General features: G+C 43.4%; 1 protein-coding gene across 1 annotated transcript in view; it reads right to left on the bottom strand.

Annotated features, from left to right (window-relative positions):
- Slc4a5 (solute carrier family 4 (sodium bicarbonate cotransporter), member 5) overlaps positions 1–23,088 on the bottom strand; it is a 73,900-nt gene extending 50,812 nt beyond the window's left edge. Inside the window, exons 1-3 of the mRNA XM_013034642.1 lie at positions 23,013–23,088; positions 14,870–15,061; positions 5,157–5,286 (exon numbers count right to left, since the gene is read on the bottom strand). Coding sequence (XP_012890096.1) covers positions 5,157–5,286; positions 14,870–15,061; positions 23,013–23,088 — 398 coding nt within the window. The remainder of the gene's footprint in view (positions 1–5,156; positions 5,287–14,869; positions 15,062–23,012) is intronic.
- Between the last annotated feature and the right edge of the window lie 256 nt (positions 23,089–23,344).

Genomic DNA, 23,344 nt, shown 5'->3' with positions numbered 1-23,344 from the left:
TAAATTTCCTTTGTGGATTTCTCTTCCTCTGTCCATCCCTGAAAGTTTTGAGGTCTGTCCCGAGCTTTCCTCTCATTTCACATGCCTCAGGACAACTCTACCTTTTTCTGTGGTTTGATTTCCATTTACATACGTCATAGAGCCCTGTCTCTATTTAACATCATACCTTGATGGCAATGTGATAACCTGCTAGATATCACTGAGGGTTTCCTCAAACATAACCTCCAAGAAATGGGATTCATTATAAGCCAGCCAAAATAAAACAAAATTACCAAACACATCAAAACTTGGCACTCGTTTGTGTTTCTAAAACTACTACTATGAGGTACCTACTTGCTAAGGTTAAAGAAACCTGAGTATCTCCCTGGTTACCCACCTGCAGATGCCATCTGTCATCAAGTCTTGTTGCTGCTACATCTGAAAGAGCACCTCATATCCATTCCTTCTTTCTCTACTGCTAAAATCTTGTCTAGTGATTTATCAACCCCTACACTGGCCTAACTGGTCATTTCTTCTTTTCATCCTTTCTCCACATTAAAACCAGATAATCTCTCTCATACACATGCATAACTCTATTATCTTTCTACCCTAAACTCCTTCAGTGGTCCTTTGACAATTCTAGCATTGAATTCAATCTGTACAGCATGGCCTACATAGGATCTGCATGATCAGCTCTTACACAGCAGTCTGGCCACAAGCCTGCCTGTTCCTCAATGTGATGGTTTATCTTCTTTGCCCTGTCTGCTAACTCTGAGCTAACTTTGACTCACCCTTTAGATCTTCCTCTTGGAAGACTCCAAGAGGGCATTATATGAGATTTTAAACGGGATCAAGTTCAAGGCTGAGAAAGTCGAACCTTTCTCTTCCATCATCTATGGAGTGAAAAAGTGTTCCTGCCTACATATGGAGAGCCATTCAGAGCTTTTGGTCTGTTTTGACCCAACTGGATGATCCACTTCTCAAGCTCCTCTTTCTGCCCTCACCTTGACATCACAGGAATGTTCTCATATGTGTCTCATAAGAACCTTCTGGCAAGTTTATGCTCTTGGGCTGCTCTGAGTTGAGGCCAGAGAAGATTGGATTTGGAATTTGCTTTCAGAGCTTTTGGAAGGTGCTAAGCTCTGTTTATTCCTGAGTAACCACAAAGAGCCCTCCACACTTGGGTGGGTTCCAACTTGGATCATTCTTCTGTACAGTCAGGCAAACCTGAGAAAGGCCAGGAATCTGGGCAAGTTGTTTGCTCACAGTGAGGGGGGTTGCACCCTGTACATCTACCTGCCCCAGCCCTCTCTTTAGGCAAGGTCATTGTCAGCAAACAGCTGGCTGCTTTTCTCTCCTGGGAATGCTAAAGAGACAGTGTTAGTGAAAATCTATCTTATTAACAGCTGACCTACCAGCATTGATCACATTAGAAATGACCCTGCACACAGAGTCCTTGTTACGTGCATGGGGCAAGGCTCAGCAGAACTCAAAAAGCCACTTAAATCAGCAGGACTGACTTCTCCAAGGGCCTAAAATGAAACATCCCCCAAACTGTTACTCCCTCCCACCCCTACTCTGCCAGGGAAAATTCCTTGAGGATTTGAGATTTTCACTTGCTTAATCTCCTAACTCAATAAAGCAAACACTTGCCACAACAAATTAAATATTTTTTTATTAAAGGGCTCCCCCTCTTATTAAAAGTATTCTCTTTGATGTGGGTGTTATGAGTTCTTAACTTCCCAGGGCTTGAATGTGTGTGTGAGAGGTTGTCTCCCACTCCCCATTATTCTCTTCTGTTACCCCAAGGAGAATTTACTGATTCTTAGATTCTGATACGTCTGGCTTCTCTGGGGTGGGTCTACAGTTTACTAGTCTATTAACTGAGGACAGGATTCACACTATTATTTTGTTTTTCTTTGGGGTGTTGGTACTGGGGACTGTACTTGCTGGGCTCTACCACTTGACCCACACCTCCAGTCCTTTTTGCCTTTGCTTTATTCTAAGGCTGGCCTGGGCTGCAATCCTGCTTGTGTTCCCTGTGTCTCTGAGGATAACAAGCACAAATAACTGCATCCAGCCTACCCACTGAGCTTCCCCTAAATAGCTAGGTTAACAGGCTCTCACCACCACCTGCAGGCATTAATTGAGATGGAATCTTGTCTTATACACTTCCCCCAGCCCCGCTCCCACCTCTGAGCTGGCCTCAAACTGCAATACTCTGATCTCCACCTCCCACACAGGCTTGAACCGACATGTTCTCAGTTCTTCACATTCTTTTGACAGGGTGATAGGCCCAAATAGGTCTGGCTAGTCATCTCTATTCTTGCTGTTTATCTACATGTATGGCTTGGGCAAGCCATACACGTCTAGATCAGGGTAGACTTTTAGGCCAATGGTTCCTCTTCCAGCATCTCTCAAGGTATGACCAACTGGTCATACCTTGAGAACCAGACAGATTTAGTTGGACAGAAGATTACAGGAAGGTAGAGTAGAATATAGAAAAGGGAGTAGAGATGTGAAGACCCTCATATATTCTTTCCCTCTTCCCCACTGTTTCCTGCCCCCTAATTGGCCCTCAGCTACTCCCCTCTAGGATCTGATTGAAATTAAAATTGAGTTCAGCCATTTGGAGTTCTGGTCCCTACTATCCTTGTATGTGGATTTGAGCCAGTTACCCCGAGGCCCTTTCAGAGTCTTCTCACATACTGTCTTCAGAGAGCCTGCCTTATAGGAAAACCTATGTACTTGAAGGTGATAACTGTAATTTAATAGGCATTTCTTCCTACAGACACCCTACAGTTCACATTTCAATTATTGGTCTCTAGTTTAGAGGGCTCTGTGGAATCTCATAGAGAGAACAGAAATAGGGTGTGTTTGGTCTGTGGTATTCCTGTGGTGGCCATGTCTGTCGTAGGACTCTGAGAAGACCCTTTTTAGCTTTCCTCCCTTCTGTTCACCCACCTCAGGCAGAATAGACTCTTACCCAGAGCAGAGAGTGGCTTCAGGCCCCAGCCCCTGGAAGGTGTTAAGCCATAATAGCTGGGATTAGAAACTGGTCATTTGAAAAGTCTGTCCTCCTATAAACCCTGAGTAGATGTCTTAGGCTTTTCAGTAGTCCTCATTTATCTCCAACTTCAATGGAATTGCCTCCAGACCTACATCCTACCTTAGAAGTCCAAACAGTTCCTGAAAGTTGAAGTCAAGTAGAGAAATGGCTGAGAAGCTTGAATGAAATGAGACTATAAATCATGTCAGAGTTCAATAAACAAGTTGAAGGGAAGAGGCTCCAGAGGCTCATGTGTAGGGCAGAGGGCTCATGGTTCCCTGAGGGCTGCAGGCCTTTGTTAGTCCACCCTGTGACTTTTCTCTCAGACACCCCCATAGGAAAGAAAAAGCAAGAAAACTTGCGGTATTGAAATGAAATCTGTTCCTTCTTTTCTTACCAATTGTTGAGGCCAGGAAGGGAGATGGGTGAGGAAAGAACCCAAGACATACCTGGAGGGAGCTATCAGACTCTAGGTATCAGAGTGGCCCTCAAGCAGAACCAGTCCTGGGCATACCTGGGAGTTAGTCCCATGCATTTTCAACAAGGTCATTATTGCCTCCCAGGGAACAGAAACTAGTTCTTAGAGGAGCAAAATGTTAGCTGGCACCAGCTACTAAGGTTTTGCAGTAGTCCAAAGCTCAATTCTATTTGACAAACTCATTACTTTCCATTTAATTTCTCTCATTAAAAATATGTTAATTTTCTTTTCGTGTGTGTGTGTGTGTGTGTGTGTGTGTGTGTGTGTGTGTGTGTGTGTGCTGGTACTAGTATTTAAACTCAGGGCCTGGGCACTGTCCCTGAGCTTTTTTGCTCAAAGTCGGTATTCTACTACTTGAGCCACAGCTCCACTTCCTCCACTTCTGGCTTTTTGGTGGATAACTGGATATAAGAGACTCATGGAGCGCTGGGAAGGTGGCTCAGTGGTAGAGCGCTTGCCTTGCATGCATGAGGCCATGGGTTCGATTCCTCAGCACCACATAAGCAAAAAGAAAAAAGCCGAAAAGTGGCACTGTGGCTCAGTGGTAGAGCGCTTGCCTTGCATGCATGAGTCCCTGGGCTGGATTCCTCAGCACCGCATAAGCAAAAAGAAAAAAAAATGGAAGTGGCTCTGTGGCTTAAGTGGTAGAGCGCTAGCCTTGAGCTGAAGAGCTGAGGGACAGTGCCCAGGCCCAGAGTTCAGGCCCCACGACCGGACCCCCCCACCCAAAAAAAAGAGTCTCATGGACTTATGGATCCTCAGATTTCAGCCTCCTGAGTAGCTAGGATTATAGGCATGAGCTAACAGTTCCCAACTAGTTAAATTTATTTTTAAGTTAATAGTTTCCTCTTGGAGAGGAGAGATACAATAAGAAAGTTTGTAAAACATTAATACAGACTGCCTTCCAAATTTTCTCAGCATCATCCTGGAGTCCTTCCTGCTGCTCTTACAATTTCCTCCCTTCCCATGGGAAGAAGTTTATTTCAGTGCTGTCCTAGGCACTGGGGATATGGGTAGTGCCAAGAACTCCTTGCCCAGGTCCTTTGTCAGTTTCTGTGACTTCACTGTGTGGTTCTCCCTCAAGCTTTCTGGATCTCCTATTCCTTCTGTTCCCCATGATTTCCTCCATGCCTACACCTCTGAAGCTCACTCTGTTTATCTATCTCCAAACTTTGCCAAGTCTCTTTTCTTCAGTGTTCCACTAGACCTTTGCATCTGTATTTTCCCTGCCACTCAGACTTCGTGTGCCTGACTCACAGTCTTTTTCTTCCAGGAAACCTTTTTCTATAGCATTTAGTTAAAAACATTTAACATTAAATGTTACATGTATGTGTATGTATGTATGTGTGTATATATGTATTTCTTATTGTTCTTCTAGAATCATATGGGTGACTATTCTATCTTCTCACTTGAATTTTTATTTTTTGAAGATAAAGACAAGGTCATTTATGCCTGTTCCTTTGTGTCTAACACAGTTCTAGACACCAAGAAAGGCAGGTAGGAGGGTCTTTGTGGATCACTAAGCTTCCTGGAAGAACTCAAGGTTCAAGGCGCCAACTCCCACCAGGAGGATCAGGGTAGCTTGAGCCCTGGACACCCTTCAGGGAAAGTCCCACTACCTCCTACCTCCCTCCTGGGATTTTGTCTCACCTGGCTGACTCCTTCCACTCCATCTGGTCTCCATCATGCTGAAGAGTGTCCATCTCTGTGAAGAGGGTGGGGTTGGGAGCCTCATCTTCCTCCCCCAGGATGTCCTGGAGCTGCTCAGCAGCTGGAGACCCTGTAAAAGGAAGCTTTCAGGGTCCATGGAGTGCTCTGTGGAAGGCAGGGAGCCACAAGGCCAATAGAAATACAGCAGGTACTAACAACAAATGAAAAGTATCCCTCTGCCTGGTCTACCAGTGGCCCACTAGAAATCACTTGGACCACCAACTTTACTGATGGAACTAAGTCTAGCTTCTGACGTCACTTTGGATTGGACATGGGTGAGATCTCCTTTGAGATAAAAGAGATAAAAGGATATGATCTTCATTTTGACTCCAGGGTCTTGTAGTTGACAGTGAAGAAGGATGGAAAATAGCCAAAGTCAGGGCAGCAGCAAGACCCAGGAACAGAAAAGAAAGCTGAAGTGGGAATCACTCCAACCTGACTTTAACATGACAAACCCCAAGGGGCCCCCTTCCTGGCTGGGCTCCACACCAGTCAATTCCCAAGCGGACACTCAACCTTTCAAAAGCATAGATTTGTACCACTGTACCATAGGGGCCCACCTTCCTCATGGTAAGGTCACCCTGTTCCTGCTCTCCAGAGGCCCACTAGAAGTCGCCTGGGGTGCCATTTCTGAGTGTCTCTCAGACATCTTAAAGTAATGCTTAACATTGTGAGGGAAGGGGTGACATTGTCCAAAAAGAAGTTTACTGTGACCCCTCTGTACATCACCTTTATAATAACAATAAAAAAACAAATGTTCAGCATTCTATCACTGAAAGTCTTTTCCTCAAATCTGCTTCTCCCTCTCACACTCTCTCTCTCTTCCTTCCCTCCCTCCCTTCCTTTCTTCTTCCCAATAGTGAATGAATGCCTCCCATGTGTCACACAGACACTGTTCTAGGTATTGGAAATACAGCTATGAAGATCCATGTGTCTTCTCTCTCCTAAGTTTACATTCTAGTGTTAGAGACAAATAATAAAAAAGTAAACAAACCCATAAATGACCATTGCAGGTCATAAGTGTCCTGAGAAAAACTCAGAATGTCCAGGAGAGCTACAGGAGATAACATGGTGAAGAAAGGCGTCTCTGAGGAATGGTATTTGAACTGAGGCATGAACGATGAGAATGAACCACTTCTACACATCTAGAAGAATGCCCACGGGTCCTGACATCTTGAGATAGGAATGTGCTGGTTAGTGTGGCCGCAACATGGTGATCTGGGAAGAAGGATGACTGATGTCACAGTGGTTACCAATACTTGGGCTAAAGGCCTCCCTGGCACCACTGCACAGGCCAGGCACCCTGAGGTTACCATCACCTCACCTCTTCCCCCACCTCTACCTCCATATTAGAGAGGTACTGAGGTTTGAACTCAGGGCCTCCCACTTGCTAGGCAAACACTCTACTATGGAGCCATGGCTCCTGTCCTGAGGCCAATGGATTCTTATTTGGGCAATGGCTGGCTAATTTATTAGACAGTTAAAGAGAAGGATATTAGAATATGTGGTGAAAAGGGGGTGAAATTGACCCCTAGGAGCCCACTGAGAGAACAATTGAGAACAGTAGGTAGTAAACTGAGAGATAAGAAACAGAAAGGGAAGATTTGATGAGGACTTGTGAAGAGTTGACAGGAGACTGAACCAGGGAAGGGTAATGAGTTGGAATCTCTATGCACTTGCTATGTTCTAAGAGAATTTAGGGGGGGTTGGGGATTTAGCTCAGTGGAAAAGCACTTGCCTATCAAGTAAAGGCCCTAAGTTTTGTCCTCAGCTCTGCCAATAAAAGAAAAAGCTAAAAGAGTAGGTATTTTATTCTCATTACCTAATTTGTTTCTCTCAACACCCTGTTCACTTAAACTAAACTGTCTCATAAATAATTGGCAATTCTACAATTCAAATTCATATATAGATGATTAGAAGCTTGCTATTCATCATCATTGTGTCAGACACAATTCCAGAGATGAAGACTGAACCAAACAGATCCTCTCTATACCTCTGTAATATAGCAGGTGCATAACTACCATCACCATCAACCCCAGCACCTAGACTCATGGATGAACCCCATTGCAGAAAACCACTCAACTTTGCAAATGGGAGATTACTGCCTTTGGCAAGGCTCAAGTACAGAAACCTTCTACTCACCCTTGTCAGCACCCTTTCCTATGCTACTCAACGTCCTTACTCTAACCTTGGCTCTTGAGTTTCGTGATCCATCTCTGACCCAACCTCTCCAAGAAAATAAAAGCCTTAAAGCATGAGATCCATTAGATTCTTCTCATTTAATACTTCTGTGTATTATCCTCCTAGCCAGGCGCCAGTGGCTTATGCCTGTAATCCTAGCCACTCAAGAGGTTGAGATCTGAGGACTGAAGTTCAAAACCAGCCTGGGCAGGAAAAGTCTGTGAGACTTTTATCTCCAATTAACCACCAGAAAACCAGAAGTGACGCTATGACTCAAGTGGTAGAGCACTCACCTTGAGCTGAAGAGCTGAGGGACAGCGCCCAGGCCCAGAGTTCAAGCCCCATTACCAACCAAAAAAAAAAAAAAGAAACCCATTCTCCTGCATAACCCTTGGTTTTATCCATTTGCCTACTACTCCCTAGCCATTCCAATGGCCTAGATAGCAGTTTGTTTGTTTATATTTATATATATTTTGTAAGATAAGATCTCACTTTGTAGCTCAGGATGGCCCAGAATTCATGATCTTCCTGCCTCTTCCTTCTAGAACACACCACCATGCCTGGCTTAGTTTGCTTTAAAAGAAATTTTCATGACTCGTGGGAGTCATAGTATTATTTGGGAAGCACCAGAAAATCAGTACATGAATTATAAATAGTTTTATTAACCCCCCCAAAAAAACACTTTCTCTGAATATAGATTAAGGAACCTTATTGAAGCAGATCTTATTTCCAAAGCTATTATTATTTTTAACATTTCCTTCTCATTGGCTTATTGATTACTGACATTTGCTAGAAGATACTGAAGGTTTAAGGAATCTTGTAGAAGGAAATCAACAATTGAGAAAAATTTTTTTTTCTTCAAATTGGGAGAAATCATACCCATTATGGCTTGATTCTGACAGGGTTATACCAATTCTCCATGGAATCGCAGTTCAGTAACTACCCTCCATACTTCCCTACCTCCCTGCCTTCCTACCTTCCTTCTCATCTGTCCTTTAATGCTAGGGATTGAACCTTAGCAAATGCTAGGTAAAGCACTCTACCAATTCTACCACTGAGCCACACACACCCTACCCTCCATAACTACATTATTTTTCATGTACTGGAGTTTGGGGCTTCTTGCTTGCTTAGCTTGATTGCTCAGTTAGTACTCTATCACTTAATCCATGCCTTCAGCCCAGCTTTTTGCTGGTTAATTTGAACATGAAGTCTTGGACTTTTCTACCTAAGCTGACTTCAAACCCAGATCTCTTCTGCATCTCAACCTCCTCAGATCCTCAGCTAAAATTATAGCTATAAACCAGTGGTGCCTGGCTCATAACTACTTTTAAAATGTAGATTTGATTATATTACTGTCCAAGTGAAAATTTTTCCATGGTGGTTCATTGCCTAAAGCCTATAGTGGTTAATATGGCTCAAAACATCTCTTATGCTCCTGTCTTTCTAGATTCTGGTGTATCTCTCACCCAGCAGCCCTGAAACTCAGAAACCTTGGTCACCTGTAGTCCTTGACCCCAACCCTCTCTGGCCACTGCCCATTTTGACCACATCCTGTTCTTTGGAATATATCCTCCTTGGGCCCTGTGCCTACCATTCAACAAGTCTGGAATGCTCTTCCCCGTTAAGGCCAGAATGAAGACAAATACATGGACAGATCATAGAGAGAAGAGACAAGGCAAGAGCAGTTGGCTGGAACCAGCCTGTCTGGTCATTACCTGCTCCCTGGAATAGCTGAGTGCTGGAATCTCTGGCGGTCAGTGCTGCTCCTGGCCCCAGCCTGTTTCTGCTGCTGCTATCCTGGCTGCTGCCTCCACAGATCCCTTTCCTCATACAACAAACTCACTTTTGTTTCCAGTTAAGCAGCCAGGGGGAGGTGTGGAGAGAGAAGGAGGAGGAAGAGAAGGAGGAGTAAAAGAAGAAAGAGACTGGGGAGATGGAGGGAGGGCCAGTATGTAAAGAGAATAAAGATATAGTAAGCATAAAAGATTGTGAAACATGTGTGATAGAAAAATGATTGAATAAATTAAAGATCTTGTGAGTGGTGTGTGTGTGGGTGTGTGGGTGTGGGTGTGTCTGTCTATCTGTCTGTCTGTGTAATGTGAGGATGGAGTAGAAGGAGAAGGAAAGCAGAGATTTCAGGATATTGGAGACAAAAGAGCTCAGGGCTGCAGTAGAAGCTCAAGCAAAAAAGCTGATTCTCCACAGCAGCATGGGTGGAGGGCAGCTCAGACTTGTGAGAGGACTAGCAGAGCTGGCCCTCTACCCCCTCCTTCTTGCATCCTTCCTCCCAGACCTGAGGGCTCCAGAAGAACCCAGGCACCTCTCCTCAGGCTCCTTTATAAAGGCAGCAGTAGGATTTAAGGTTTGCTTGTGATTCCTCAGGCCTCTTTAAGAGCGTTGGCCACAGGTGAGCTAGCTGGATAGTGGCTCCTGTTCACTCAGTGGTACAGCTCCAGCCCCTGGGTTGAGAGTGGATTGCTGGAGGGAAATGTTTGCAGCGGGGCCTCACATTTCACAAAAAGCCATGTCAACAGTGTTCCTTTTTGGCTGGTTTCTCTCCTTTCCCAACTTTAAACCCAAACTCTGGGTCTTCTTCCTATTCACCCACGTGGAAGATAAAGTGCCACCCGTTACTGCTCAATGGGTGTTTTCCCAGAGCCCATGGATGGTGGAAACTGGTTACTTCAGGAACCCCACTAGGGAATTACTTTGCTCCTCTGAGAAATTCCTAATCCCCTGGGTTTGGTTCAGCAAGTGCTTACTGAGGACTTAGAATATGCCAAGGTTGACTAGAGGTCAGCGAGCAGCTGCTGTTCCAAGGACCTGCAAATCTTAAATACACTAAATCTTAGAGCTGGGAGAGAGCTTAATCCAAACCTTCATTTCACAGATGAGAAAACTGAGCCCCACAGCAGTAGAGTAGAGCCTGGAAAAAGCCAGCTCCTTCAGCCATCCTCTACTCTACCCTGCCTGTGGCTGGCTCCACTGACTACATTTTCAAGCCTGAAGTATGAGGTTAAAGCAGGCCCACTTAAAAATGGGGAAACAAAAACAGGGGATCCAGATCATGTGTTGTGCTGGGCACCGGTGGCTCACGCTTGTAATCCTAGCTACTCAGGAGGCTGAGATATGAGGATTGCAGTTCAAAGCCAGCCCTGGCAGGAAAGTGCTAGCCTTGAGGTGAAGAGCTCAGGGATAGTGTCCAGACCCAGAGTTCAAGCCCCATGAGAAAGAAAGCAAGAAAGGAGGGAGGGAAAGAGGAAGGGAGGGAGGGAGGGAGGAAGGAAGGAAGGAAGGAAGAGTCATGTGTTGAATGCTGGGCTCCATGCTGGGCTCTAAGCAATGCCACCTACACTCCTGCAGCAGTTATCGTCCGAGTTTCTGCTTTGGTGAACAGTAAAAGCTGGGATCCCACTACTCTGTGGCTGGCTAGGCTCAGCCCTTTCCAAGTGCTGCAAGGAAGCCACTTCAAGTCAGAAGCTAGAGGAACTTCACACAGAAAGATTGCCAAGGATGCCAGAACTCTGTTCATGTACTATATGAACCCAGACTTGGGTTCAGCTCCTGATGCTGTCATTACTAGCAGTGGTATCTTGATGAGGCATTAATCCATGAACCTTAGTTTCTTCACTTATAAATTAGGAAAAATCACATCACCTCTCTGGATTGTGGAGGGACTGAGACAGTATAGATAATGTGCTGGCACAATGCTTGGCATATACCAGTCACCTGGTAAATGATAACAATATCATTTTCTGTATGTGTGACCCCCTCCTCTTTTACTACCTAGTCACTAGCCTGCTCCTTCCCAAACATTGCAAATCACAATCCTTTTCAGTTTCTAAACCATCCTGCTGCTTCCATGTGCTCCCTGCCCCTCTGTTTCTGGCCATTCTTCTCTCAATGCCCCTCCTTTCCTGCCCTCAGGCTGGGCTTCTGCATCAGTTTCTTTTTTGTTGTTGTTGGTCATGGGGCTTGAACTCAGGGCCTAAGTGCTGTCCCTGAGATTTTCATTCAAGTCTAGCACTCTACCACTTTGAACCACAGCTCTACTTCGGTCTCATGGACTTTCCTGCCTGGGCTAGCTTTGAACATGTCCAAGCTAATCTACATAATGACATGCCACAGGAAATAACCCTCCTGTTCCATAACTGTGGAAGACATATAGTATGAGTGCAACTGTAGGAATGGACTTAGTCAGCCATTGCTGAGAGAAATATAAGCTTGGCAGGGGTGAGCTTTAGGAAGCAACTAAAAGAAGTACAGAGAATGGTGTTGTTACTGAATGACAAATTGCTGCATGAGCAGTACACAAACCAGCAAGTGGACTGAAAACCAGCAAGTAGCATAGACTTTAAGTCCTAGAAAAAGACTCAAGAGGCATTTATGGTCACCATAAATAAAGTCAGTGCATCTCATGGCCCCCAGTCTGGGATGAGTCCTTTCAGAGATCCCTTCTGTCCTAGGCTTTACGTAGAGTTACTGAACAGTCAACTTTGTAAGGTCAGGGCCACACTTCTGGCCCTCAGAGTTCACACAACATGGGCTCTCAATAAATATTTGCTGGAGCCGGGTGCCAGTAGCTCACACCTGTAATCCTAGCTATTCAGGAGGCTGAGACCTGAGGATCACAGTTCAAAGCCAGCCTGGGCAGGAAAAGTCCGTGAGACTCTTTTTTTTTGGGTCCGGTCGTGGGGCCTGAACTCTGGGCCTGGGCGCTATCCCTCAGCTCTTCAGCTCAAGGCTAGCACTCTACCACTTGAGCCACAGTGCCACTTCCGGCTTTTTTTTTCTTTTTTGCTTATGTGGTGCTGAGGAATCGAACCCAGGGCCTCATGCATGCAAGGCAAGCGCTCTACCACTGAGCCACCTTCCCAGCCAAGTCCGTGAGACTCTTATCTCCAAAAAAACACTCAGAAAACTGGAAGTGGAGCTGTGGCTCAAGTGGTAGAGCGCTTGCCTGGAGCTGAAGAGCTGAGGGACAGAGCCCAGACCCAGAGTTCAAGCCCCACGACCAACACTAAATAAATAAATAGATAGATAGATAGATAGATAAATAAATAAATATTTGCTGGGTGAGTGAGTCTGGCTGATTCAACACTCATAAGCACATCAGATGGAAATAGTTGCTGCAAGACAGAAGCCAGGAATGAAGAAGTGGAAGGGGTGTGGGAGGAGAGCGGTGAAGGTGGGGACAGTCTGTGCATGGCTCGAGGACACAGAATGCTGTAGTGCAAGAGATAGACCTGAGGGTGTCAGGTCTTTCTTGCCAGTTTTTGTGAAGTGGGTTTTCAAGAGAGGACATGGAAGTCTCAGGTCCTGTTTTCATGGGTAATGATGATCTTTTTCTCTGAAGCTGTGAGGAAAAAAAAATCTGCCCACTTAAGCTTATGAGAATTCCTCTAGTTCTAGGTGGCTTTGGAAATCTCTACCCAGGTCATGTCCTGAACTCCCACAAGGATTACCCCCTGGAGTCTATCTTTGGATAACACATGACTTATGCCCCTGGTCACAGTTAATTGGATCAGGAGCAGTTAATTGGCCATGTGACCCGAGCCCGGATTTTTTTTTTTTTTTGCAGTAGTAGTAGTAGTACTAGGGTTTAAACTCAGGGCCTTGTGCTTACTAGGCAGGCAGGTACTCTATTACTTGAGGCACACCCTTAGCCCACTTTTATTTTTCAAATAAGGTCTTAAGCCTATGCCCAGGTCCAGCCTCAAATCAAGATTCTCCTATATCTAGATTTCTGGGAACTAACAAGGTTTAACACCAAAAATCCTCTCTTCCCTCATTATTGGAGATCCCTCTGTCCTAAGCAGGCTGAGACAACTGGGTACCTTACATAATCCTTTATCTGACAGATGAGGATGCTGAGTTTCCAGGGTCTCCCCAATTGGTCTTGGCTAACTTTGTCTTGTTTGCTCTTATTGATTCTCACTATTTCTTCATGGTTCTATTCCTTATATATACCTTGATTGAGGCAAACCTGTTTAACTGCTAAGAAGTAAATTTCCAAATAATATTCACCCTTGGAATAGGATATGATAAGGAAAAGGAAGAGGAAGAAGGAGAGGGAGAGGGAAAGAGAATATGCTATATTATTCCCTTCCCTACCTATCTGGTTCATCATAATGCAATTTTGTTACTTGAAAGAATGCAATTCTCAGCCCATGTCCAATATTGTGTCCATAAAATGACTACTGATACCTTACAAAGGAACATAGTACTATAGAAAGATCTGTTTTAATTTTCCTGCTGCAAGATTACCAGTTACACCGTGCTCTAGCTCTTATCTTTGCTTTCTAATCTGAAGATGGGAAAACAACATGCCCCTTTTAATGTTGGAATGAACCTGAGAAAATGTATCCCTGATTTCAAACTGTATTTTAGCGCTATCCTAATTAAAACAGCATGGTATCTGGGTGCCAGATGCTCACACCTGTAATCCTAGCTACTCAGGAGGCCCTAAGATGGGCACAGAAAAAGAAAAAAAACAATAATTTTCTTTTCACAGAAAGAAGCAAAATACTGGTGGTGGTGGTGATATGTGTATGTGTGTGTGTGTGAGAGAGAGAGAGAGAGAGAGAGAGAGTGTGTGTGTGTGTGTGTGTGTGTCCTAGGGCATGAACTCTGGGCCTAGGCACTATCCCTGAGCTTCTTTTGCTTTAGGGTGAGTGCTCTGCCACTTGAGACACAGCTGTACTTCTGACTTTTTGGTGGTTAATTGGAAATTAGAGTTTCACTCACAGACTTTCCTGCCCAGACTAGCTTCAAACCGTGATCCTCAAATCTCAGCCTCCTAAGCAGCTACAATTACTGGCATGAGCCACCAGCACCTGGCAAAATACTTTTAGTTAGCCCACAACTGATTTCCTCAAGAGTAGAGAGCGGATGGTGGGTGAGGTAAGAGGGCTGTCCTAGAAGAAAGTGTCCCTATAATTCAAGGTTACTAAATTCTGCCCATTCCTTTGAGCTCAAGGGAAGAAAGGTTTACCTCACACTACTCATATTTGTTCTTAGAGTAATGGTCACATGGCCCCTAGGAATTTAGAAATGAGATAAATAATTCTAAGAATTAAACCATGAAGCCTACACAGAATGGATCAGATCAAAGGTGTCCAAATTAACAGAGAGACAGAAGCTTTTGGCTGTCAATGCGCAGGCAGGTTAGTCAGCAGTTGAGTGGAACAGAGGACTGATTTGAAAGTCCTAGTGGAGAATTACCCACATCTTGTAAAATTATGATAGTTTAAATTATGATAGTTCCAAAATACAGTTTGAAACAAAGGATACATTTTTTCAATTAGTGTTCATTCCAAGGGGGATATTGTTATCCCATCTTTAGATTACAAAGCAAATATCAAAGAGCTAGAGCATGGTACAGAATTACCCAAATCCTACCTTGACTTGCCTATCTGAACCCATCAACAGGATGGCTTCCCAAAATGCACCCAATCTTCCTGCGCACTCACGAGTTCTGCTGATAAGATCCATGCGGCCCCCTTGACTGCTGGTCCCTTTTCCTGGGCTAGTCAATTCCTGCTGTAGCTTGTCTGGCTGAAGACCCCAATGAACTTTTTGCAGGCCTGAAGAGTGTCCTTTCTGGTCACCTTTTCTTTTCGAGTAACTGGAAAGTGGAAGTCCAATATGAATGGAAGGGCGGTCTGTGGACATAGCACAGAGGAAGTCCCAGTTAGTAAATATTGGCATTTCTGTAATATCTACCAGTAAAAAAGAGATGGGCCACAGAAGCAAAAATGGAAGACATAGAATATCAGCACAAAGCCAAAGCCCCAAGGCTTGGGTATGATGGATTTCTACTTCTGAACCAATCCTGCAGTTGCTAGAAGAGATTCTCTCAGTGCTACAGTTAGAATTCTTCAGGAAACAGCAGAGCTCCCATCTCCCCATCTTTGCTTGCTTCACCACAGCACTGATGGCCAGATGTTTTTGTCACATGGTACAGGAATGTGTTCCTCAGTGGGTCACAGATCTGGTCCACAATGCCAAGCCCCTCATTGGCTATTACAGGAAATTCATATGCAGCCCACTGAGTACCATCATTACTAACAACCAAGGACTATATGTACTATTTACCAGAACCCTACTTAACCAGGAAAAAGTATTATTAAGGGCTTCTCAATACTGGCTGTGTGAACTAAAACTTTCAAGAATTTGAGTTACCAAGAACTCTAATACAGAATTTCACCAAGATGATGGCCATGTAATCCTGGATAGTACACAAAGTCCCCAGCTGGTCAACATTTAGAGGCAGCTGGGGACTTGAAGTTCAGTGTTATATTGAGTTAGTCAACAGTTTTTAAATTAGTAAAATTTAAATTTTAAAATTATGCTGTAAGGTCTAATGTATAGCATAATTGAGCAAAGATAGAGTTCCTTTCTACTTCCGCCTTTACCACCACCACCTTCACCCTCAGTTTTCCCTACTACCAGCATCTTGCCTTAGATGAATGCTGATACATAGTTAATTATCATCTTTGTATACAATTAAGGTCCACTCTTCCTATTGTATAAATAATTCAATGGGTTTTAAATATATATGTAATGTATATATGTACCATTACTGGATTGTATAAAATATTTTCACTATCCTAAAATTCCTGTTTTACCTATATATCTCTCTTCTCCTTCCTCATACTCTTCTTTTACTATCTCTATAATGTAACAACATTTTTTTTGCCAGTCCTGGACTTGAACTCAGGACCTGGGCACTGTCCCTGAGCGTCTTTTTCTCAAGGCTAGCACTCACCACTTGAGCCACAGTGCCACTTCCAGCTTTTTCTATTTATGTGGTATTGAGGAATCAAACCCAGGGCTTCATGCATGCAAGGCAAGCACTCTACCACTAAGCCACATTCCCAGCTAGGTCTAAAATATAACTGGACATGATAACCCATACAGGACTCTAGGCATTCACACACAGTCACTCGTAGGGGGAGGAACCCAAAAGTGTAACTTCTCTAAAATTTAAAATATTATTTATTGATATCAATTCCAGGAAATGGAAATATAGGTGTTTTGTTATTGGTCGTGGTGGTGGTGTTTGCTTTTCTTTTGTGTTTTTTAGGGGCAAAGAGAGGTACAGAAAGGGAGGGAGAGAGCTGGGCGCCAGTGGCTTACACCTGTAATCCTAGCTACTCAGGAGGCTGAGATCTGAGGATCGCGGTTCAAAGCCAGCCCAGGCAGGAAAGTCCATGAGACTCTTATCTCCAATTAACCACCAGAAATCACAAGTGGCACTGTGGCTTAAGCAGTAGAGCACTCGCCTTGAGCTAAAGAGCTGAGGGACAGAGTCCAAGCCCAGAGTTCAAGCCACACGACCGATCCCCCCCCAAAAAAAGAAAGAAAAAGAAAGGGAGGGAAGGTGAACAAATGCTATTTAGTATATATTATGTGGAAAATGAACTATGTAACTTTCAGGGATGGGAAGGGGAAATGGGAAAAATGAAGGAAGAGATGACATTGTCCAAAAAAGGAAATGTACTACTCATTACCTGACTATGAAATGGTAACCTCTCTTGTACAACTTTAATAATAACAATGAAATTATATTTTGAGAAATTCTCTCTAAGCTGGGTACCAGTGGCTCACACCTATAATCCCAGCTACTCAGGAGGCTGAGATCTGAGGATCATTCAAAGCCAGTCTGGGCAGGAAAGTCCTGAGACTCATCTCCAATTAACCATGAGAAAGTGAAAGCCACCAGAAAACCAGAAGCAGTGCTGTGGCTCAAGTGGTAGAGTGCCCGCTTTGAGCTGAAGAGCTCAGGGACTGCAGCACCCAGGCCCAGAGTTCAAAGCCCACAACTGGGGGAAGAAGTATAATTGACATGCTTACAGGAGAGGAAAATGGAATCATGTACAATGCTCAGTAAAAACCAGAGGAGGGACAGGTACTGGTGGCTCATTGCCTAGCTACTCAGGAGGCTGAGATCTGAGGATTGCTGTTCAAAGCCAGCCCAGGCAGGAAAGTCCATGAGACTCTTATCTCCAATAAACCACCAGAAAATCCGGAAGTGGCGCTGTGGCTCAAGTGGTAGAGTGCTAGCCTTGAGCTGAAAAGCTGAAAGATAGTGCCCAAGCCCAGAGTTCAAGACCCACAACCAACCCCGCCCCCGCAAAAAAAAAAAAATCCAGAGGAGGAGCTGATGGCGCATGTCTATAACCTCATCTCCAAAATAACCAGCAAAAAGCAGAGCCAGAAGGATGGCTCAAGAGGTAGATCATCAACCAAACAGGCAAACTGAACAAGAATGAGGTTCTGAGTTTCAAGCCTCAGTAAAAAAGAAAACCCTGGCAAAAAAGAAAAAGAAAAAAAAATGTTGGATTCAGTGAAAGCAGTACTTCTATTGTTTTTTTCTTTTTGTGCTGGTCTTGGGGCTTGAACTCAGGGCCTGGGCACTCTCCCTGAGCTTTTGTGCTCAAGGGTAGCACTCTACCACTTGAACCATAAATTAGATTGGAATAATAAGAATAATATTTTATCTTTGTTTATTTCTTCTCTGATGCTATTCCTTGCTTTGTATACCTCTGAGTGTCTTATCTATATATCTTCCCATCTTTCTGGAAAACATTTCTTAACCACCAGCAACAACATAACAACAAAACAATTATACTTCTTATACTTACAAGAATACAAGTTGCTCTAAAACTTTCAATGTACCTGTAATACTAATCTAAGTCACTTTCAAATAACACTATAGTATTTCTTGGGCAGTACATGCACCTTATAGCAGAGTGTTTTCTATTTCTCTCATCCCTATAATTTTGCTTCCTTTCATCTCACTTATCCATATGTTATCACATCCTTTATTACCTTCAACAATATAGTTATTGCTGGATGCTGGTGGCTCATGTCTGTGATCCTATCTACTCAGGAAGCTGAGATCTGAGGATCACAGTTCAAAGCCAGCCCAGGCAGTAAAGTCCCTGAGACTCTTATCTCCAATTAACCCCCAGAAAACTGGAAGTGGCACTATGGCTCAAGGTGGTAGAACACTGACCCTCAGTGCAAAAGCTCAGGGACAGCACCTAGACCTTGAGCTCAAGCCCCACAACTGACAACAAAACAAAACAAAATATAGTTACCTATTAGATTAGATAGGAATAATAAGAAAAATACTTTATCTTTATTTTTTTTCTTTTTTCTTTTTTTTTTTGTCGGTCATGGGGCTTGAACTCTGGGCCTGGGTGCTGTCCCTCAGCTCTTCAGCTCAAAGCTAGCACTCTACCACCGAGTCACAGCACCACTTCTGGTTTTCTGGTGGTTTAATGGAGATAAGAGTCTCAGGACTTTTCCTGCCCAGGTTGGCTTTTAACCTCGATCCTCAGATCTCAGCCTCCTGAGTAGCTAGGATTATAGGTATAAGCCACCAGGGCCCAGCTATCTTTGTTTATTTCATTTCTAATGCTATTCCTTGCTTTGTATACCTGAGTGTCTGATCTATATGTTTTTCCATCTTTCTGAGGACATTTCTTAATGACCAGCAACAACAACAAAACATTCATGTTTCCATTTTCTGGAATTCATTTTGATAAATAATATTTTAATTTTCAGAGAAGTTACACCTTTGGGTTCCCCCCACAAGGGTATTTCTCTTTTAGCCTGACTGTGTGTGAATGCTTGGAGTTCTGTATAAGTTAACATGTCTAGTTGTATTTTAGATCTAGTTTCCACATATGAGATAACACATGCACTATCTCTCTGAGTTTGGCTTACCTCACTTAACATGGTTTGTTCTAGGTCTATGCCTATACTATTAATGAGCTTATCAAAGGCATTCTTCATTTCTGTAATAGTGTTTTTGATACTTAGATTTCATTTTTTATTTTTCTTCAAGTTTTTGCCTTTGCTCATATTACACATCTGAGTCCACATGATACCCACTTTTTCCATTATCATTCTAAGCATACAATTACTGATAGTTACTTTAAATTCCTGACCTGATAATTCAAAAAAGAAAATAAACAAAAGTGTGAAAGTTCAAAAGAGAAAAGTGGCTTTAGTAGTCCAGCATGCAGATGATTCAAGTTAGAGCCTCAATATCTAGAAACTATATATTAAAGATATTTTGGTACAATGAAGGGATTTAGTATTATTATGGTTTTGTGGCTAATGGTTAGGCTGTGTCTGCTATACTAGTAAATATGAGAGGCTTCAATTTCCTTTAGTGTCCTGGTTATTGAATCCTCTGTTGTTTTCAGGTTTCCTTAGAAACTCCTTAAAATAGTCTGAGCTTTGCAGTTGTTTTACTTATAATCCACTGTTATTATACAGAATCTCTCTTGAAGTAGTAACAAGGTGTGGGAGTAAGGGAAGCCATTCCATAATCTATAATGAGGTCCTAGTCTTTTAGCAAACTGTGATTTTCAAAAGTGCTTCCTCCCTCCCCACCCCATATTTTAGGTGAGATAGGAAGGCAGAGAGAGCTGGAGTTGTGTAATTACCCTTCCACCAAGTTTAGAATAGGGTCTGGCAATTTTTGTTTGTTTTGCTCATCTTTATTGGGTAGATCATTGTGGATAATGCTCTTAGGTTTATTTCAACAAGGTTACATTTGTACTTCTTCTGGGAAAACAATATTTTTCTCTTACCTTCAGTGAGCAGGGGTAAACTAAGGAAAATGTGAGGGCTTCTTAGACTGGGTCCTTAGGAGTTTTTAACTCTAATTTTTTTTGGTCAGTCATGGGGCCTGAACTCTGGGCCTGTGTGCTGTCCCTCAGCTCTTCAGCTCAAGGCTCTACCATCTGAATCAAAGCTCTACTTCTGGCCTTTTCTGCTTATGTGGTGCTGACAAATCAAACCCAGGGCCTCATGCATGCAAGGCAAGCACTCTACCATTGAACCACCTTCCCAGCCCACTCTAAAGTTTTTATGCATCTGAAAAAAGTGATTTTTACAACGTTTTATTGTTGTTATGAGGTAGAAGTTACATGTCAGAGTAAAAACTGGAAGACTTAGCAGCTATTTTGAATAGTTACTATGATTTTTAAAATATATTTCTGGTTCTACCAGAACCATTTCTGGATGGACCTCTTGTTGGTCATAGTTGGTTGGTTAGTTCTACAATAGTATCTAAATGACTGGCCCTACTTCCTTCTTCCTTTCCTTTCAACTATAATGTGATTTCCCTTCCCACACTTTTGATTGTGGCTGTTATTGTTGTTCTTGTTGTTGCATTGGTAGCTGAACCCATGGCCTTGCTCATGCTAATCAGGCATTTTACTACTGAATTATACCCCTAGATCCTATACTACATTTCTTAATCAGTCTATAATTCTAGGTAAAGACTTGGGAAGAAGCATTTAGAAGTAAGTAGTTCCACTCTACTTAGCATACTTGGATGTTTTAATGTCAAGTTCCCTACCCTATTTTCTCCCATGAGACAGAAACTGAATGAGAAGCATCAGATACATCAGAAAAGCCTCTACCACCAAGACACAGCTACCCGGGTGCTCTCTCGCTTGCTCTATACTTGCTCTGTGGCCACAGGCATCCTGTTTCTCAGTGTCCTTGTCTGTAACATGAAAATGAAAATCTTTTTTCTACTGATTGGCAAGGTTTTTGAGAAGACAGAATAGGCTCATGAGAAGCAGGGTATCAGTAGCTAATGCCTGTAATCCTAGCTACTCTTAAGGCTGAGATCTGAGGATCACAATTCAAAGCCAGCTCTGGAAGAAAAGTCCATGAGAATCTTATCTCCAATTAACTGCCAGAAAGCCGGAGATGGAGCAGTTGCTCAAGTGGTAAAGCACTAGCCTTGAGCAAAAAATAAATTCAAGGACAGGACACAGGCTCTAAGTTCAAGCCCCAAGACTGGCACCAAAAAGAAATAAAATGGATCATGTTTGGACATAATTATGAAAATTGTAATCATGGGATGATACATATGAAAATATGCTTATTAAAACACAAGAGGGCTGGGAATGTGGCTTGGTGCTAGAAAAAGCTGGAAGTGGTGCTGTAGCTCAAGTGGTAGAGTGATAGCCTTGAGCAAAGGAAGCTCAGAGACAGTTCCCAGTCCTGAGTTCAAGCCCCAGGACTGGCAAAAAAAAATAGGAAAGAGGGGCTGGGAAGGTGGCTCAGTGGTAGAGCGCTTGCCTTGCATGCATGAGGCCCTGGGTTCGATTCCTCAGCATCACATAAGCAAAAAGAAAAAAGCCGGAAGTGGTGCTGTGGCTCAAGTGGTAGAGCGCTAGCCTTGAGCTGAAGAGCTGACAGGACCCAAAAAAAGAAAGAAAGGAAGGAAGGAAGGAAGGACACCAGTAATAGCTCTCAAGGAAATATTTTATTTTCAGTCCCAAATATAACCTTATCTGTTCCTGGCTCCTGTCATAATCATTAGTGCATGATTATTCAGCTGGTGAACTGTGGAGAAAGGCTTGACCTCACCTCAAGTCCAAACTCTCTACATATCCTCTCCTCTCTGGCAGCATCAGGAGAGTTTGGCTCAGGTCTCATGCCAAGCTCTTCTAGAAACTCCTCACTTCATTCCTCTTGATCCATCAACAGCCCCTACACATTCCTCAGTTCAACAAGCATCTGCTGGGCAATAAGATCAGTACTTCTTTCAAGTGGGGCTATGGTAATGCTAGGTTAGCAGGCCAACAGATCGCCTCTTCTTTAGAAGAGCAGCCTTGTGGCTGCTTCTCTGTAGAGTACAGATGCTTCCCAATTTACAATGGGTTATGTCCCGGATTAATTACTCAGAAATTGAAAACATCCTAGGTTGAAAATGCACTTAAAGCACCTAAGCTTGAAGTATCTTAGCTAGCCACACAGCACCTTGGAGCATATCAGGGAGTTCCCCTTGTAGAAACCCTCTGTAGTGAGCTGTAGTGAGCTCCAACAGCCCAGCTAGCCCAAGCAAAGATTTTTTTTTTAATTCTTTTTTTGGTCAGTAGTGGGGCTTGAACTCTGGGCCTGGGCACTGTCTCTCAGCTCTTCAGCTCAAGGCTAGCACTCTACCACTTGAGCCACAGTGCCACTTCTGGTTTTCAGTGGTTAATTGGAGATGAGTCTCACGTACTTTCCTACCCAGGCTGGCTTTGTATCGCAATCCTCGGATCTCAGCCTCCTGAGTAGCTAGGCATACAGGCATTAGCCACTGGCACCCAGCAAGATCAAAGGTAGATAGGTACTACCTACCTCTGGTTTCAAATCATCATAAAACTGAAAAAAAAAATCAAGTCAAACCATTGTTAAATGAGGGGTCCATCTGTACAGAAGAGCTCAGAGTCAAAATTTCTGTACTAACAGAAATTGCACTTGTTTTAACTGTGCTGCCATTTTCAAAATCTACTAAATGTTGCTATTTGACATTAATCATGGTTTGCAAATTGGTAAAAATCATGTGAATTTGTGTTAGGAAACCTATAATCTTGGCAAAGTGCCAGTTTCATGTCTCCTACCCAGTGACACGGTCCCTTTAAGACACAGTAAAAGGCAGGCCCCCTCAGTTTGAAGAAGTCCACGTGGTAAGTCAAGGAAAGAGACCAGCTCTCCAGGACCTCCAGCTGGAAGTGCTGCTATAAAAACACCAACCAATTCTCAAACTTTCCTGGGATTTGCATCAAGTGTTCAAAATGTCTTTACCTTGAACTGGATGTCTTCTTTTGTAGCTTGTGGGGTCCAGCTTTCTTACCCCAGCCTTTTCCTCTTCCACCTTCATGGCTCTAAAGAGAAACGCAGCCTCAAAATGTATGTAGTAAAAAGGGCAGGATTTCAAGAAGAAATGGAAAAGAAAGAAAGAAAGAAAGAAAGAAAGAAAGAAAGAAAGAAAGAAAGAAAGAAAGAAAGAAAGAGAAAGAAAGAAAGAAAGAAAGAGAAAGAAAGAAAGAGAGAGAAAGGGAGAAAGAGAGATGGGGAAAGGGAGGGAGGGAGGGAGGGAGGGAGGAAGGAAGGAAGGAAGGAAGGAAGGAAGGAAG

The sequence above is a fragment of the Dipodomys ordii genome, unplaced genomic scaffold, assembly GCF_000151885.1.
Source record: "Dipodomys ordii isolate 6190 unplaced genomic scaffold, Dord_2.0 Scaffold192, whole genome shotgun sequence".
NCBI classification, from domain to species: domain Eukaryota; kingdom Metazoa; phylum Chordata; class Mammalia; order Rodentia; family Heteromyidae; genus Dipodomys; species Dipodomys ordii.
This window is presented reverse-complemented; position numbering and strand designations above follow the sequence as displayed.